This window comes from Chrysochloris asiatica, unplaced genomic scaffold (genome assembly GCF_000296735.1).
Source record: "Chrysochloris asiatica unplaced genomic scaffold, ChrAsi1.0 scaffold00224, whole genome shotgun sequence".
In the NCBI taxonomy this organism is placed as follows: domain Eukaryota; kingdom Metazoa; phylum Chordata; class Mammalia; order Afrosoricida; family Chrysochloridae; genus Chrysochloris; species Chrysochloris asiatica.
In genome coordinates this window covers 2,688,419-2,703,688 of record NW_006408742.1, presented here as the reverse complement: position 1 = coordinate 2,703,688, position 15,270 = coordinate 2,688,419, and the positions used below count along the sequence as shown (strand labels likewise).

The 15,270-nt window shown below is 37.7% G+C and overlaps 1 protein-coding gene across 8 annotated transcripts in view; it reads left to right on the top strand.

The window, feature by feature from the left end:
• The window catches only part of OPA1 (optic atrophy 1 (autosomal dominant)), a 107,358-nt gene that overhangs the window by 56,088 nt on the left and 36,000 nt on the right, over positions 1 to 15,270 (top strand). For all 8 annotated transcript variants that reach the window (XM_006873140.1, XM_006873137.1, XM_006873139.1 and 5 more), the window contains 12 exons: positions 1,720 to 1,800; positions 1,957 to 2,031; positions 2,393 to 2,464; positions 2,547 to 2,646; positions 3,329 to 3,459; positions 6,527 to 6,599; positions 6,696 to 6,768; positions 7,723 to 7,838; positions 8,675 to 8,739; positions 9,420 to 9,496; positions 12,546 to 12,711; positions 15,021 to 15,173. In XM_006873140.1, coding sequence (XP_006873202.1) covers positions 1,720 to 1,800; positions 1,957 to 2,031; positions 2,393 to 2,464; positions 2,547 to 2,646; positions 3,329 to 3,459; positions 6,527 to 6,599; positions 6,696 to 6,768; positions 7,723 to 7,838; positions 8,675 to 8,739; positions 9,420 to 9,496; positions 12,546 to 12,711; positions 15,021 to 15,173 — 1,182 coding nt within the window. The remainder of the gene's footprint in view (positions 1 to 1,719; positions 1,801 to 1,956; positions 2,032 to 2,392; positions 2,465 to 2,546; positions 2,647 to 3,328; positions 3,460 to 6,526; positions 6,600 to 6,695; positions 6,769 to 7,722; positions 7,839 to 8,674; positions 8,740 to 9,419; positions 9,497 to 12,545; positions 12,712 to 15,020; positions 15,174 to 15,270) is intronic.

The following is a 15,270-nucleotide window of genomic DNA, read 5'->3' as shown; positions in this document are numbered from 1 at the left end:
TTGAAGAGCAAAGATGTCAGCTTTAGGACTAAGGTGCGCCTGGCCCAAGCCATGGTATTTTCAATAACCTCATATGCATGCGAAAGCTGGACAGTGAATAAGGAAGACCGTAGAAGAATTGATGCTTTTGAGTTATGGTTTTCGAGAATAATGTTGAAAGTGCCATGGGATGCCAAAAGAACCAATAGATCCGTTTTGGAAGAAGTGCAGCCAAGAATGCTCCTTAGAGGCCAAAATGGCCAAACTTCATCTCTCATACTTGGGACATAATGTCAGGAGGGACCAATCACTGGAGAAGGCTATCATGTTTGGTGAGGTGGAATGTCAGAGAAAAAGAGGAAGACCCCAACGAGATGGATTGGCCAAGTGGCAGCATCGATGGAGTCAAGCTTGGCAACAGTAGTGAGGTTGGCCCAGGATCAGGCAGTGTTTTGTTTTGCTGTGCATATTGTCACTGTGAGTTGGTACTGGGTCGATGGCACTTAACAGCAACACAACAATGGCTGTACTTCTTCCAACATAGGTTTATTTTTCAAGTCTGTGGTATATACAATATTCTTTGCCAACACCATAATTCAAAGGTATCAATTCTCCCGTCTGTCTTATTCATTGTCTTGTTTTTTCATGCTATGAACCGATTGAAAATGCCATGGATTGGGTCAGGTGCACCTTAGTCCTCAGAGTGGCATCTGTCCTCTAACACTTTGGAGAAGTCTTTTGCAGCAGATTTGTCCAATGTAATATATCATGCGATTTTTTTCATATGTGTTGGTTCATAGTTCACTCTTAATAAACAGATGTTAAATAAATGAATTTTCATGTACTTAGTAAATTCCCATTTGAAGTTAGATTCAAGATTTTCTTTTGGTTTTTCAGCAGTGATTTCATTCATAGTGCTCTATATTCTGATGACTGGGGAGTGGGAGGACAGTAGTATTTTAATACATCATAGAAGATTTAAATGATTTTGCTTGTCAGGCCATCTTGTTGGGGAAATCACAAGTCGTGTGAAATGTATATGAGCAGCACAGATTAAAAAAATGATTGTAAACTATGACTCAATTCATAATAAAAACTTAAAAAAAAGATTGCAGTCAAAAGGGAGAGGGAGGAAGGGCAGTATACAAGAAGAGGGAAGTTGGCAGAAGAATGATAAAGACAGGTGAAGACATGGGCTTACTGGTCAGAAACAGACTGGGTGAATCTGAGACTCGTCCTCCACTACCCTTCAGGTCTTGAAAGGAACTCAACATCATGGCCTAATTGTCATCCAAACTGTAGATAGGTATATTCTGGGGACAACAGTACTAATAAGGTCCACTCACCATGAAATGGCCAGTCATTCAAAATCAAAAGGAGAACATTTTCATAAGGACAGAGTAGAAGGGATGGGAAGGAATGTGGATTGGAAATAGGAAGCATAGGGAGGAAGTGGAATAACTGTTGTTGTATGGAAGGGATTATCATTGTTCAGATGAAAAAAAGTGTGTGATTTATTGAATGTAAAACTGATGATTTGCTCTGTAATACTTCAATTCACAATAAAAAGTTGGAAAAAGTTATTGTAGTCTGAGCACTACCATGTTGACAGTTCATGACCCTCTTAATAATCTGAAGGAGCACCCAGATTTGTTCATCCCAATGGCTCTGTGTGTGGATCATGTTAGTACTGTGGGAACTGGCCTTCATTATAAATGCATAATTTTCTGTTAATTTCAGGTAACTCTCAGTGAAGGTCCTCACCACGTGGCCTTGTTTAAAGATAGTTCTCGGGAGTTTGATCTAACCAAAGAAGAAGATGTAAGTAGAAAAGAAAGAATTTTACAGTGTCTTTTGAAGACTTGCCTAGTAACAGGTTTCTCTGTGTAACTTTATGAATTTAGTAAGCTCATGAAAGACAAACAGAATATTTGTGATGTAAAGGTTTTCTTAGGATTTTGTTGGTTTTCATTATAGCTTGCAGCATTGAGACATGAAATAGAAATCCGAATGAGGAAAAATGTGAAAGAAGGCTGTACCGTTAGTCCTGAGGTAAGGGTTACAATTCATTTCAGAGATTTTCATTGATAACTACTGGTGTATGGTTTCAATTAAATCATGGTTTTTGTTGTGTATGTATAAACTGCAGCTGTTCTAAGATACATTGTGGTTTTTCTCTTTTAATAGGCCAAATAATATATTATTAAAATGTTAAGATATTTAGGTAATAGGATTATGTATAAGATAATTAGTAAGACAATTTTCCTGAATAATTACTTATAGGATTTGAAAATATTATCAAGTACATATCTGAGTGAATAAGATATAGACATTTCAGACCATATATCATCGAAAACTCTGAATACCCCACGTACTCACACTTTTGTTTTTTTTGTCGATGTTTCCTGAATAGACCATTTCCTTAAATGTAAAAGGGCCTGGACTACAGAGGATGGTGCTTGTTGATTTACCTGGTGTGATTAATGTAAGTGTATACAAACATATTTTCTATTTGATTCTTATTGTGAAGAACATTTATAGTGACATTTAAAACCTTTTTTTTCAAGACCGTGACATCAGGCATGGCTCCTGACACGAAGGAAACTATTTTCAGTATCAGCAAAGCTTATATGCAGAATCCTAATGCCATCATATTATGTATTCAAGGTAAGTCTAATCAAAAGTTGTTTTGTTTGTTTCTTACAGTACCATTTTAATATTAAGCTCTTGCCAATACAATTTGCCCACTAAATATCTAAATACCATTCATATGGGACCAGTGGTTTGGATAGATCCTGCATAATCATGATATTCTAGTGTGTCTGCCTATTGAGCCCTGAGACCTGGATTTTCAGGATGTTGAGGCTCAGATTTACCATGAGAAGACACAGGGTTGGATTGACTGCCCTGCATTTTACTCTGACATACTCTTAGTAAAAAATCACACCAGATGCATAGATCATATAACTCATTTGAACTGTGGCCCTGCATTCTGACTTTCTTAATTACAATTAATGGTATGTGATCAAAACAACCTGACAAGTTTCCATTACAACAAGTGTCATTTCCTCCTTAAGCAATCCTAGCTTTACCCTTAGTACTGAGATTGCATAAATATAAATGGTAAAAGTATTTTGCCTCCTCTTTTTCATTCATTTTGTTTATGAATAGAATTGAAGTTAAGATTGTTTCAGTAGACATCATTTCTCTGGCTAGAATATCTTTTCATAACCAAAAAAATTTTTCTTGCTATTATCTAAATACAAGGCTATAGCTAGAAGAGCTGAATTTTTAACATTTTGCAATTACTAAGTGTTCCTTTTTTTTTTTTTTTTTTTTTTTTAATCAGACGGCTCTGTGGATGCTGAACGCAGCATTGTTACAGACTTAGTCAGTCAGATGGATCCTCATGGAAGAAGAACAATATTTGTTTTAACCAAAGTAGACCTGGCGGAGAAAAATGTGGCTAGTCCAAGCAGGGTGAGGATAAGTTCTTAATTCTGAGATCAGATTCTTTGTACAAACTCCAGATATGATAGGGAAAACTTGTGTAACTAAAACTAAAACGTTGTGTGGAATACTTTAACAGAAAACAGCAGCAAGATTTTTCTTGGTTCATTAACTTGATTATGATATTCTTATTTGATTAAGTTTTTTGTTAATTGTTTTTAATTGGTGTCGTAAGTTAGTATAATGCTTGTGACGGTATACATTCCTCATGGACCACCCCCCCATGCCATTTTACTGCAGAAAATGTTATTCTTTCCAAATTCATTAAAAGACTGCAGGTTTTTAGCAAGAAAAGTCATTAAATTAGGAGTTAGGCCTCCGAATTTTTGCCACAATGTGCTGGATTGCAAAATCAATTTGAACCACAAGATTAGCTGTTCAAGCTCACTAGCCACTCCTTGGAAACCCTATACAGGGTCGCTATGGATCAGAACTGACTCGACAGCACTTAACAACAACAAGCTTTATATTCTTGGACAAATTTTGTCACTTGTCTGAATCCTGTCAGTGCAGAGTCCATCCCATTAATCTAATTAATGTCTTAGGCCATTTTCATTTCTGAATTTCTTTAAATTCTAAACACGATGTTCCAGTGTTCCTTATCGTAGTGAATTAATGTCTTTAGAATTGTTTGTCTGAAACCTCTAGCACCATTGTTTCTCCCTTTCTCCTTGACAAGGCTAATTTTAGTTCAAGGCAATATTCCATGTAAGTTGTAATGCACTGCAAGTCTTGACTTACGGTATGCTTTCTGTTGAAATGCTACAGAGCAGTGTCTAAGAGTAAAGAAATATAACCAAAGTATTTGATTTAAAATCCTGGCTCTACCATTTGCTTGCTGTGTTATCTTTGGCAAGTTCCTTAACTTTTCTATACTGTAGCTTCCTGAGGATTTAATTAATTAAATATATCGTACAGGGATTGAAATAGGACGGTACATATAAATGAGCTGTCCTCTATAATCATTTGGAGTCCTGGTGTGGCGCTGTGGGTTAATGCGCCAGACTGCAAAGCCATTTGAACTGCAAGGTCAGTGGATCCAGCTCACCAGTTGCTCCTTGGAAACACTGTACAGGGTCGCTATGGGTTGGAACCGACTCAGTGGCACTTAGCAACAACAACATTATTATTATTATTTTATCCTTATCCCTATAGAGCAGTAATTTCATGCTGTAAGTATTCCCGTCCCTGGTGGTGCTGCTTAATATTTCCCTCCTTTCCAACTGAGACTTTTTGGGACTATGCCTCTATGTCTGTGTCAGGGGTCTCCAAGAGCACCCCTAGGTTCAGTTATTCGGTATAAGGATTCACAGAACTCAGCAAATAGTCTGCATATTAACTGCACTTTATTATAGCTAAAAGAAACAAAGCAAAATCACAAAGGGAAAAAGTATATGGCTTGTAGTCTGGAAGAAACGACTTGAGTTTCTACACAGTTATAACAACATATCTAAGGATTGTCTTACTAAGGAAGTTGATTCGAGATACAGAGCCTAAGAGTTTTTATAGGGGCAGGGCTGGTCATGTAGGCCCCTTCATGCATCAAAATTCATATTCCCAGAAGAAAAGCTGGTGTTCAGTATTAACCACATTGATCTCACAGTGAGCCACACCTACTTAGTGCAGGTTTAATACCAGTGTAGGGAACTGCTTACTAGTCAAGTTCTTAGGTACTGGGCAAGTGCCAGCATTTCAGACAGACCTTCTAAGGGTAACAGTACTGGGCCTGTTCAGTAACACTTTTTTGCACAGCCTCTTTTGGCCTGTGCTTTGCCTTATTTTTAAGAGTAAGGCCTGCTGTACCTTTGTCATCTTCTCTAACATAGTTTCTTTGAGTCACCCTCATTCCTACTTTCCCCAGTATTAAAGTTGTGTACACATCTTCAAAGTAGTTTCAGAGTCCTCATATGGTGCTGGAGGATAAGCGTTCGACCATAAGGTTGGTTTGTATTGCCAAGCCAGCAGTTCAAACTCACCAGCCACTCCTCATAATTGCTGTACTGGGTCCCTATGAGTCAGAAGCGATTCAATGGTACTTTGAAGTACAAATGAATCTTATTTCAGTCCTTTTGATTCCAAAAATTCCTCATTAGCTTAGGGATGTAACTTGTCTAAGAAGAGGTAAAAAAGTTTGTAGAAAAATGAAATGAAAAGAAACTGAAATTTTTCCAAGTACTTTTTGAAACAGCCACATATTCTTAACCACATATTAATCTAAATGGAGTCCTGGTGTGGCACTGTGGGTTAATACACTGGACTGCAGGGTCAGCAGTTCAGACTCACCAGTTGCTCCTTGGAAACGCTATACAGGGTCGCTACGGGTTGGAACCGATTCGATGTCACTTAACGACAACAGACTGAATGGATATTACAGGGTAGATACCTTGTATGTTATATGTAACTGATGGATCTGAAGCTAATAATAGTAGCTACCCCACATTGAGTGTCTAAGTGTCTGACACGGTGCTAAGTATTTATATTATCTAATATAATGTTATTAACAGGCTTTAGAAAAATTACTTAGACCTTATAGCTAGTAATGGAAGAGCAGGACTTCTGATTTGAATTGAATTCTTTCTGATTCCAGAGGACCATACTTCATTCCAAGTCTTAATTATGTTCCATAGGTCTTAATAATACTTTTCCCATGTTCTTGTTGTTAAGTACTGTGGAGTTGGTTCCAACTCATAGTGACCCTACACAGGGTTTCCGAGGCTGCAAATCTTTATGGGAGCAAAAAATCTCATCTTTCTCCCGCAGAACAGATGGTAGTTTTGAACTGCCGACCTTGAGATTAATTGCCCGATTTGTAACCACTGTGCTACCAGAGCTCCTTACTTTTCCCATGTAGTCAAGTTTAAATATATATTTTTTATTTAAATACCAATTAAAATACATTTAAAATGTTTTGTACCTATTTTTGTATATTTTATTTTGTATATTTTTCAAAACATGTTTTGTACAGTGTCATTAAATATTTTGATATGTTATTTTAAAAATTACACCTCACATATGTTTTCCCTGCTCTTTAAAATAGATTCAACAGATAATTGAAGGAAAGCTCTTCCCAATGAAAGCTCTGGGTTATTTTGCTGTTGTTACAGGGAAAGGTATGTAAAGATGGATTGTAATTGTTTAGTTTGCATTGTTTTCAAATACTAATGATGAGTTTTCTTAATGAAAATGTGGCCATCATCTTCCCCTAGGAAATAGTTCTGAAAGCATTGAAGCTATAAGAGAATATGAAGAAGAATTTTTCCAGAATTCAAAACTATTAAAGTAGGTGTCTTGTTCAATATTTAAAGATTTTACAGTCAAGAGTTAAAAGATTTTATAGTCGGCTTAAATGAAGCTTTTCACTTGATTTTTTTTTTTTTTTTTATATAGCATCAAATTTCCAAAATTTTTACCATTAGTGACCTGGATCTAATAAGCAAGTCCTTAAGACAATCTTTGACAGAATAGGGAACAGTTGATCACATGGGCAGTACTCATAATGTTGGCCTAAGGATGGACCCTAACAGTCCACACAGACACTACTTCAATTGTTTTACTTACAAAGTAACCTAAACCCAAACCAGACTTGCTGTCATTGAGTCAATTCCGACTCATAGCGACCTTGTTTCTGAGGCTGCACGTGTTTACTACTGGAGAAGACAGCCTGAGTTGTCTCACACAGAACTGCGGGTGAGTTTGAACTCTCGACCTTGCAGTGTTGTTGCAAGTACCATTGAGTTGGGTCTGACTCAGCAACCTGTGTATGGGTCCCAAGGAGCGGCGGCTTTGAACCATCAACCTTTCATTTAATGGAACTTAGTTATATTAAAAAAAAAAAAAAATTATATGTAGAACGTTTATTGAAGTAGAAAAGGCATTTGCTACTAGATTAGTACAATAAGGCAAAATAGTTCTTGCCTATTATCTATTAGGAAGCTGATATGTTCAGCTGTGCTTTCCAATGCAATAGTCACTAGCCCTGTGTGGTTATTTAAATTTAAATTAGTTAAAATTAAATAAAGCCATACATTCAGGTCCTGAATGTGATAAATAGCTACCAGATTGGAAAGTGCACATGTAGAAGCATTTCTTCATTGCTGAGACTTCTATTGGACAGCTATAAAATGTATACGTTGCTGTTCTCATCCTAACAAACACGTTCTGAAATCAGTAAGGTAGTACTGTTGTCCTCTTAGCCAATTAAAACACTTTAGCTTTTGTTGTTCTTTACCATAGGACAAGCATGCTAAAGGCGCACCAGGTAACTACAAGGAATTTAAGCCTTGCTGTATCAGACTGCTTTTGGAAAATGGTACGAGAATCAGTTGAACAGCAGGCTGATAGTTTCAAAGGTAAATCAGATCTCTAAGCAAATTTGGATATTTTATGAGCTGAAAATCATTACCATCTGTCAGATTCTCTACCAGTGACTTATTAGTTCATTAGATAGTATGTGTAAAATGGAGAAAGTACGAATCTTCAGTGGTTATCAAGAATAGGAGTTTTCTTTTCACAGTAAACCGCTAGCAGAACTGCAGCGTTTAAACAGACAAAGCAGGTTTACAGTAGTGTTTGGGAATAAATTCATTAAAGTATAAAAAGCTCTTACACGTTACATATAGATGCCCTCCTTTTAAATGGAGAGAGGGAAAGAGGTTGTGGAGCAATCTGTGCTTCTGCTATATGGTGCCGATTCCTGAATCTCACACTTCCTTGTCCTGTGGCTTTGCTTCTATAGTTTGTGTCTGATGAGAATATATTCTCCTTCTCTTATCCCACATGGACATCCATCCTACTTATTAATCTCATTTAGCCCCTGAGCAACTGCACAAGTATTGTTATCCACATTTTATGAAAAAGGTAGAAAAGGTACAAAGTAACTTACCCAGGATCACCCAACAAAAAAGTAGACCCCAGGAATTGAATCTTAGTGATACAAGTCTGGAGTCTGTGTTCTTAGCTGCTGCACTAAATTGCCTCAGCTGTATATTTTGTGATAGAAAATAAAGAAACTAGAGTAAAAGAGATTAAAACACTGTTAAAATAATGAACTTTTGAATGTTGACAGCCCAGAACATTAAGGAGACTTAGTTAGGTACACCCTCAGAAAATATTTGAGATAACCTTTATCCACTATATTTGAAAATAAGAGAACCATCTGACTTGATTGTTCTTCCTTCTTCTTCAGCAACACGTTTTAACCTTGAAACTGAGTGGAAGAATAACTACCCTCGCCTGCGAGAGCTTGACAGGGTAATATTTGGGTACCTCATATTTCGTATATACCTTAATTTTGTTCTAATAAAATTTGTGTTGATGAGAGAAATCTAGTAAGTTACGTTGGTTTGGTTTAGACCGCGACTACCCATTTAGAGCTGTAAGAATACTCTTCCCAGAGCAGTTTACTCTTCTCCCATAACTTATTTATTACATAAAATTGAAAAATAATTAGGGATCATAGACTATCAAAACTTTGATACAGTGGAGAAGCTTCTTCAAAGGTCTTACAGAATTAACATATGTATGCAATGTAAAATATTTTTAATGGTACTCTAATGGAAACTAAATATTGCTTCTCATTGATTCTAAATTATAAAATAGCATTGATTTACTAATACACTGAATTAAATATGTACTGATGCTTTCATATAACATTATGTGAAGATGTTATATGTGTGAATATTGTCTGAAAAGTGGCATTTAAAATTGTGTAAGTAGCAAATTTTGAATCAGTTCCTTTGTACTTACCTGGATACTAGCATTCCAAAAGGAGACCAGAAGACAAGAGCATTGTTCGCTCTTCACACTTCAAACCTTATAAACCTAGCCCACTAGCCTGTCAAAGGCCTGCCTTTGGGTATCTATGAAAATTATGGCAGGGTAAAATCTTATTCTTATTTGAAATTTTTATTTGCTTGTATCTGTATTCCTAGAATGAACTATTTGAAAAAGCTAAAAATGAAATCCTCGATGAAGTTATCAGTCTAAGCCAGGTTACACCAAAACATTGGTGAGTATTTGAGTTTGATATAATTAATTCCTTTTTCTCAAAGACTTTTGCAATGTGATAAAATATTAAAATTCAGATGGCTAGTGTAGTGACTTATTGTTGCTTTGGTTCTTCCCCCGAAAGTGTGAAAATGAGTTGGCCCAAAGCTGATTGCTGTGAGGTGAAGATCAGGCATACTTTCCCCCTCTAGCCTTTTTAACTGTAAAAATGGCCTGGTTTGGGTGTCTGATCTCCTCTAACTTCACAAGGGGGCTCAGGAGAATCAAAGTCAGCAGCCCAAGGCTGATTTCTGTTAGGTGGGAGAAATCAGCCTCTCTCATCGCTCCAATTTTTTTGTCAATTCTGACACCAGTTGTTCCTTTCATAGCACTTTCTACTCTGTAATTCAATAATCCATTGCAGTGGCCACACACAACTTGCAGACAGTACTCATGTTTATAGGCCTTACTGGGGAAGTTGTTAAGTGCCATCGAGTCACTTCTGACTCATAGCTACCCTGTATAGGATTTCCAATAAGCGGCTGGAGACCACAGCTGACTTTGTGGTTCAAACTGACCTTGCAGTTCAGTACTTTATCCCGCAGTTATCTGAAATGACTCAGAATACACTTCTTTTGTCAGGACAGTCTCTTCTCAGACATGTCCACAGGAAGGCCTCTCTCTGCCCTGCTCCGGCAACTGTTATAAAGTTCTTTAGCTATATCAATAATTGCCACTTTCCAGCAAACTCCCTGCTGGAAGATACTCAGGTCTCGGGCTCTGTGGATCAGGAAACCCACCACACTGTCTCCTGCTGGTCTCCTGGTTCTGATGCCTCTGCTGATGCCTTTTCTCTTCCGCTGTCTCTTGCCATTTCTGGTGTTAGAGCGCTCTCTCTGTTTCTGTTTCTCTCTCTCTCTCTCTCTCTCTCTCTCTCTCTCTCTGTCTGTCTTTCTCTCTCTGTCTCTGTCTCTGTGTCTCTTGTCTTTTTCTGTCTCCTGGATTTTGGAGTTTGGATCCTGATTCCAAAAGATGTGCTCCACTCCTTGCTCTTCTGTTTTTGTGGTAGTGGTCCCCCTATCTCAGCTTGCTTGTTTAATCTCTTTTAGGACTTCTGGTGTGGTGCTGTAGGATAAGCATTGGACTGCGAACCCTAAGGTCGGCAGTACAAACCCACTAGCTGCTTCTCAGAAACCCTATACAGAGTCTCTATGAGTGGGAACCGAATCGAAGGCACTTAACAACAACAACAACAGTTATCTCAAAAGAGGTTGACTCCAGATGCAACCTAGTCCTGTAAATTGTATCGTACCTCATTACTCTAATTGCCTGTAGCCATGCCTCGTTAACATCATGGACATTAGGATTTACAGCACAAAGGATAATTGCGCCAGATTCCAGAATGGTGGATATTTACGTAATACAAGATTCCAGAATGGTGGATATTTACGTTATACCTAACCAAGGTGACACACATAACAGTCAGCAAGAACATACACATACATCTTTTTGTCAAATGTAACCACTATTGTAGTCAGACCAATTCATTTTTTAAAGACCGCTTTCTCCATACTCTTTTTAAATCTTGATATGTGTTTGGCTTTCCTTTACCTTATACTTAATAAACGGAGTTCTGGTGTGGTGCTGCAAAATAATGCACTAGACCGCAAGGTCAATTTAAACCTCAAGGCCGGCAGTTCAAACCCACCAGCCACTTCTCATAAACCCTATAAAGGGTTGCTATGAGTCACAAGCTACTTGATGGCACGTAACAACAACAACGTACTTAAAAAATGCTCATTTTTTAAAAATGAGGCAAAAGTTTCATCAAATTGTGCTTTAGATAATTAGCAAAACTATTTATTAGGACTGGTTACTGTTGGATTCATCAGAGAGGACGAAATCTCTAGAAATAGTGTTTCGCTTGTAAAGTGAGATTAGTGAATAGTACATATTTTCAGTTTCTCATTTCTGAGTACCTACTAGTCCTGGTGTGGCACTGGACCTCAAGGTCGGTTTGAATCACAAGGTCAGTGGTTCAAATTCACCAGCCAGTCCTTGGAAACGCTATACAGAATCATTGTGAGTCAGGACTGACTTGATGACACTTAACAACAACAACTATATCGTATGCAAATTTCATTTTGAACTAAATTCTGTGCGCTTTTTCAAACAGCCAGTAATTATATCATCTTGTAAAATTCTCAAGCAAACTATCCTCTCCAATTTATGTTTTATGTAAGTTTGTGCATTATTAAACTTGTTGAACAGGAGCACTGTAACACGAAAAGATACTCTGTGTAACTCAGACAAATTTATATATGTATATTGTTGTTGTTGTTAAGTACCGTGGAGTCGGTTCTGACTCATAGTGACCCTACATAGGGTTTCCGAGGCTGTAAATCTTTACGAGAGCAGACTGCCTCATCTTTCTCCTACAGAACCACTGGTAGTTTTGACCTTGAGGTTAGCAGCACAATTCGTAACCACTACACTACCAGAGCTCCTTATATATGTATATGATATATGTATATGTAGCCTTGGAATGCTTGTATTGGTATCGTCATTATAAATTAAAAGTCTTTGGTATTTTTAAGAACTTTCTGTTTTTAAGTAGAACTGTGCTTATATGCAGATGTGCATGCATGAAGGGGCTTCAAAAAGTTCAGGGGAAGATTCTTTTATCTTTTCACTCCATTTTTCCTTGAACTCTTTGAAATGCCCTCATTTGTATGTAAAGCCTTATCAATTTGCACACCTCCAATATGCACAGTTTATTGTAAGTTAATACTTTTGTAAAATTATTTTTTTCAAAACTTGGCGTTATATTTCACTTCAGTGTTCTTAAATTTGGTGGTAGTGGTGGTGATGTGCCAGGGGGTTGGTTCCAACTCATAGCGACCCTGTATAGGTTTTCTGAGACTGTGAATCTTTACAGGAGCACAAAGCCTCATCTGACTCCCGAAGAACCGCTGGTAGTTTCAAACTGCTGATCTTGAGGCCCTACTTGTAACCACTACTGTACCAGAGCTCCTTGTTCTTAAATGTATTTACTTATTTTTGAATTTCAGGGAGGAAATCCTTCAGCAGTCCTTGTGGGAAAGAGTATCAACTCATGTGATTGAAAATATCTATCTTCCTGCTGCACAGACTATGAATTCAGGAACGTTTAATACTACAGTGGATATCAAGCTTAAGCAATGGACTGACAAGCAGCTTCCTAATAAAGCAGTAGAGGTTAGGATATAATTTAATTCAATGGGTAAGAAGCATTATGTCAGGGACCTGAAGCTGTGACAGTTTGGTTGTATTACCATCACAGCCACTGTCTTTTCCTTTTTAGTCTTTATACTCCACTGATTTAAAGTGTTAGTAGTTGGTACTGGGTTGAGAGTGTTGGTTCTTTCAAAGACGGCATTTTAAAAACAAACAGTAAAGTTTTGAATGTGGAATATTTTGAACTTCTGTGGATGGAGATTCTCTAAGGAAAATACTTAATGCATACAAGATTTCATTTATTGGTTTTCTTAAGGACTGATAAACTAAAATAATCATTTTCTTAGTTGGACTCCTGCTGGAAGATTAGACTAAGAACTATTTCTGTTACCAACATATTTTGGCTCAATGTGATCCTTGGACTAGTGTTACTTAACCTTTCTATGCCTCTGTTGCTTCATGTACAAAATAGGAATGAGAATGTTCCCTGCCTCCTATGGTTGCTGTGAGGATTGAACGAATTCCTACATGTAGTAGACAGTACCTGGCACGTAGTACATGCCAGCTGCTGTGGACACCATCATCATATCTGAGTTGATAAGCTTTGTACATCACCCCATGAAGTCAGTATATCTGATGTTCTGGGTTAAACTACAAAATTGAAATCCGTGTTAAAAATAAGTTGGCTTTTCATTCCCTTTCTTCTAAATAAAATGGGGTCTCCTAATTATTCACATGTGGTTTCACCCCTTTCCTCTCTGATTCCAGCTCTAGCTTCTTTACCTCTGTTCTCAGTTTCTTCTAGTTTCCCTTTCTAAGAACTTTTATAGTCTCCCTTCCAAAATTGCATGTTGCTGAACCCTTTCACTTGTCAACACATTTACCCCTAAAGTAGCTAGACTACTTCTGCCGCTGACACCTCACTGTTGTTGTTGTTAAGTGTCGTCAAGTCTGTTCCATAGCAACCCTGTAGAGAGTTTCTAAGGAGCAGCTCGTGAGCTTGAACCGCCAACTTTGCAGTTCAAACTGACTTTGCAGTCTAGCATATTAACCCACAGCACCACACCAGGACACCTCACTAGCAGCCCTAATTTTTTAATGTTTTTGTATACTGAGGTTCATGTTGTTGTTAAGAGCTGTCGAGTCTGTTCTGACCCATAGTGACCCTGTAGAGAGTTTCTGAGGAGCAACTGATGAGCTTGAACTGCCAACCTTGCAGTTCAAACCGACTTTGCAGTCTAGCATATTAACCCATAGTACCACACCAGGACACCTCACTAGCAGCCCTAATTTTTTAATGTTTTTGTATACTGAGGTTCAAGTTATTGTTGTTAAGTGCCGTCGAGTTGATTCTTACCCATAACATCCCTGCATAGGGTTTCTGAGGCTGTAAATCTTTACGGGAGCAGAAAGCCTTGTCTTTCTCCTGTGGAACAGCTGGTATTTTTGAACTGCTGACCTTGAGATTAGCAGCCCGATTTTGTAACCAGTATGCTACCAGAGCTCCTTAGTGGTCGTTACAAGGACAATTAGTCTGTTTCTAGCTGATTTCCATCCTTGGACCTAGGAGTAGTCTAAAGGACATTGTCCTGGTGAGAGTCAGGAACCATGATTCTAAAGACTGACTCCATCATTTACCTTTATTCAAGCTGCAGTTTCTTCATTGTAACATGAGGAGGATTAAATATAAAACGCATCACATAAAAGGCCACTTATCCATAAGTTTAGTTCTTAATTACGTTTGACACTGCTCGTCTGTAGGAGTTAGCTGTAATATAAGCCTGAATAATACTTAGCTATTTAGAAAGTGTTGCTGCAGTGCAGAAGACTGAATCATTCACGAAAAAAATTGAAAGCTTTTTCAAGAAGCAGACAAACTCCAGTATCTACAGGGTAGAATAAGTCTAGTAACTGACTGAAAGTGCATATCTCACTCGTCTGCTCAGCTCCTGCAGGTGGGGTCGTGTAGAATGGTGTACATCGTTGCCAGAGAGTTCCAACAAGCTAGAAATGCAGATTTGTATATGAAGTTGCCCAAAATTTCAACGTTGCCAACTAATTTTTAGAAGTTATAAACTATATGTCTAGCAAACATGTCAGGAGGCCCAGTCTATCATCACTAACCTCCAACTGTCATCTTTGGACCAGACTTTTCATTTGCTGCCCTTTGTTTCCATTAATGGAGTTTTGTGTATATGTGTGTATATACTTATATATAATTTCTGATACACTGATGTATCTCACCTGTTTGACTTGAATTCATGTGCTATTTTTTCATGTTATACATTAAATAAATATATGTCATATATAGGGATCTTAAATAATTCTAGGTTGCTTGGGAGACCCTACAAGAAGAATTTTCCCGTTTCATGACGGAACCAAAAGGAAAAGAGCATGATGATATATTTGACAAACTTAAAGAGGCTGTTAAAGAAGAAAGTATTAAACGCCACAAGTGGAATGACTTTGCAGAAGACAGCTTGGTATGTCATTTGCATATTAGGATGTTGGCCTCATATTTTTTAATGAATTTCTCAAGCTGACAACCCTTTTATAGGGGACTGTGTGTGGCACTGTCAT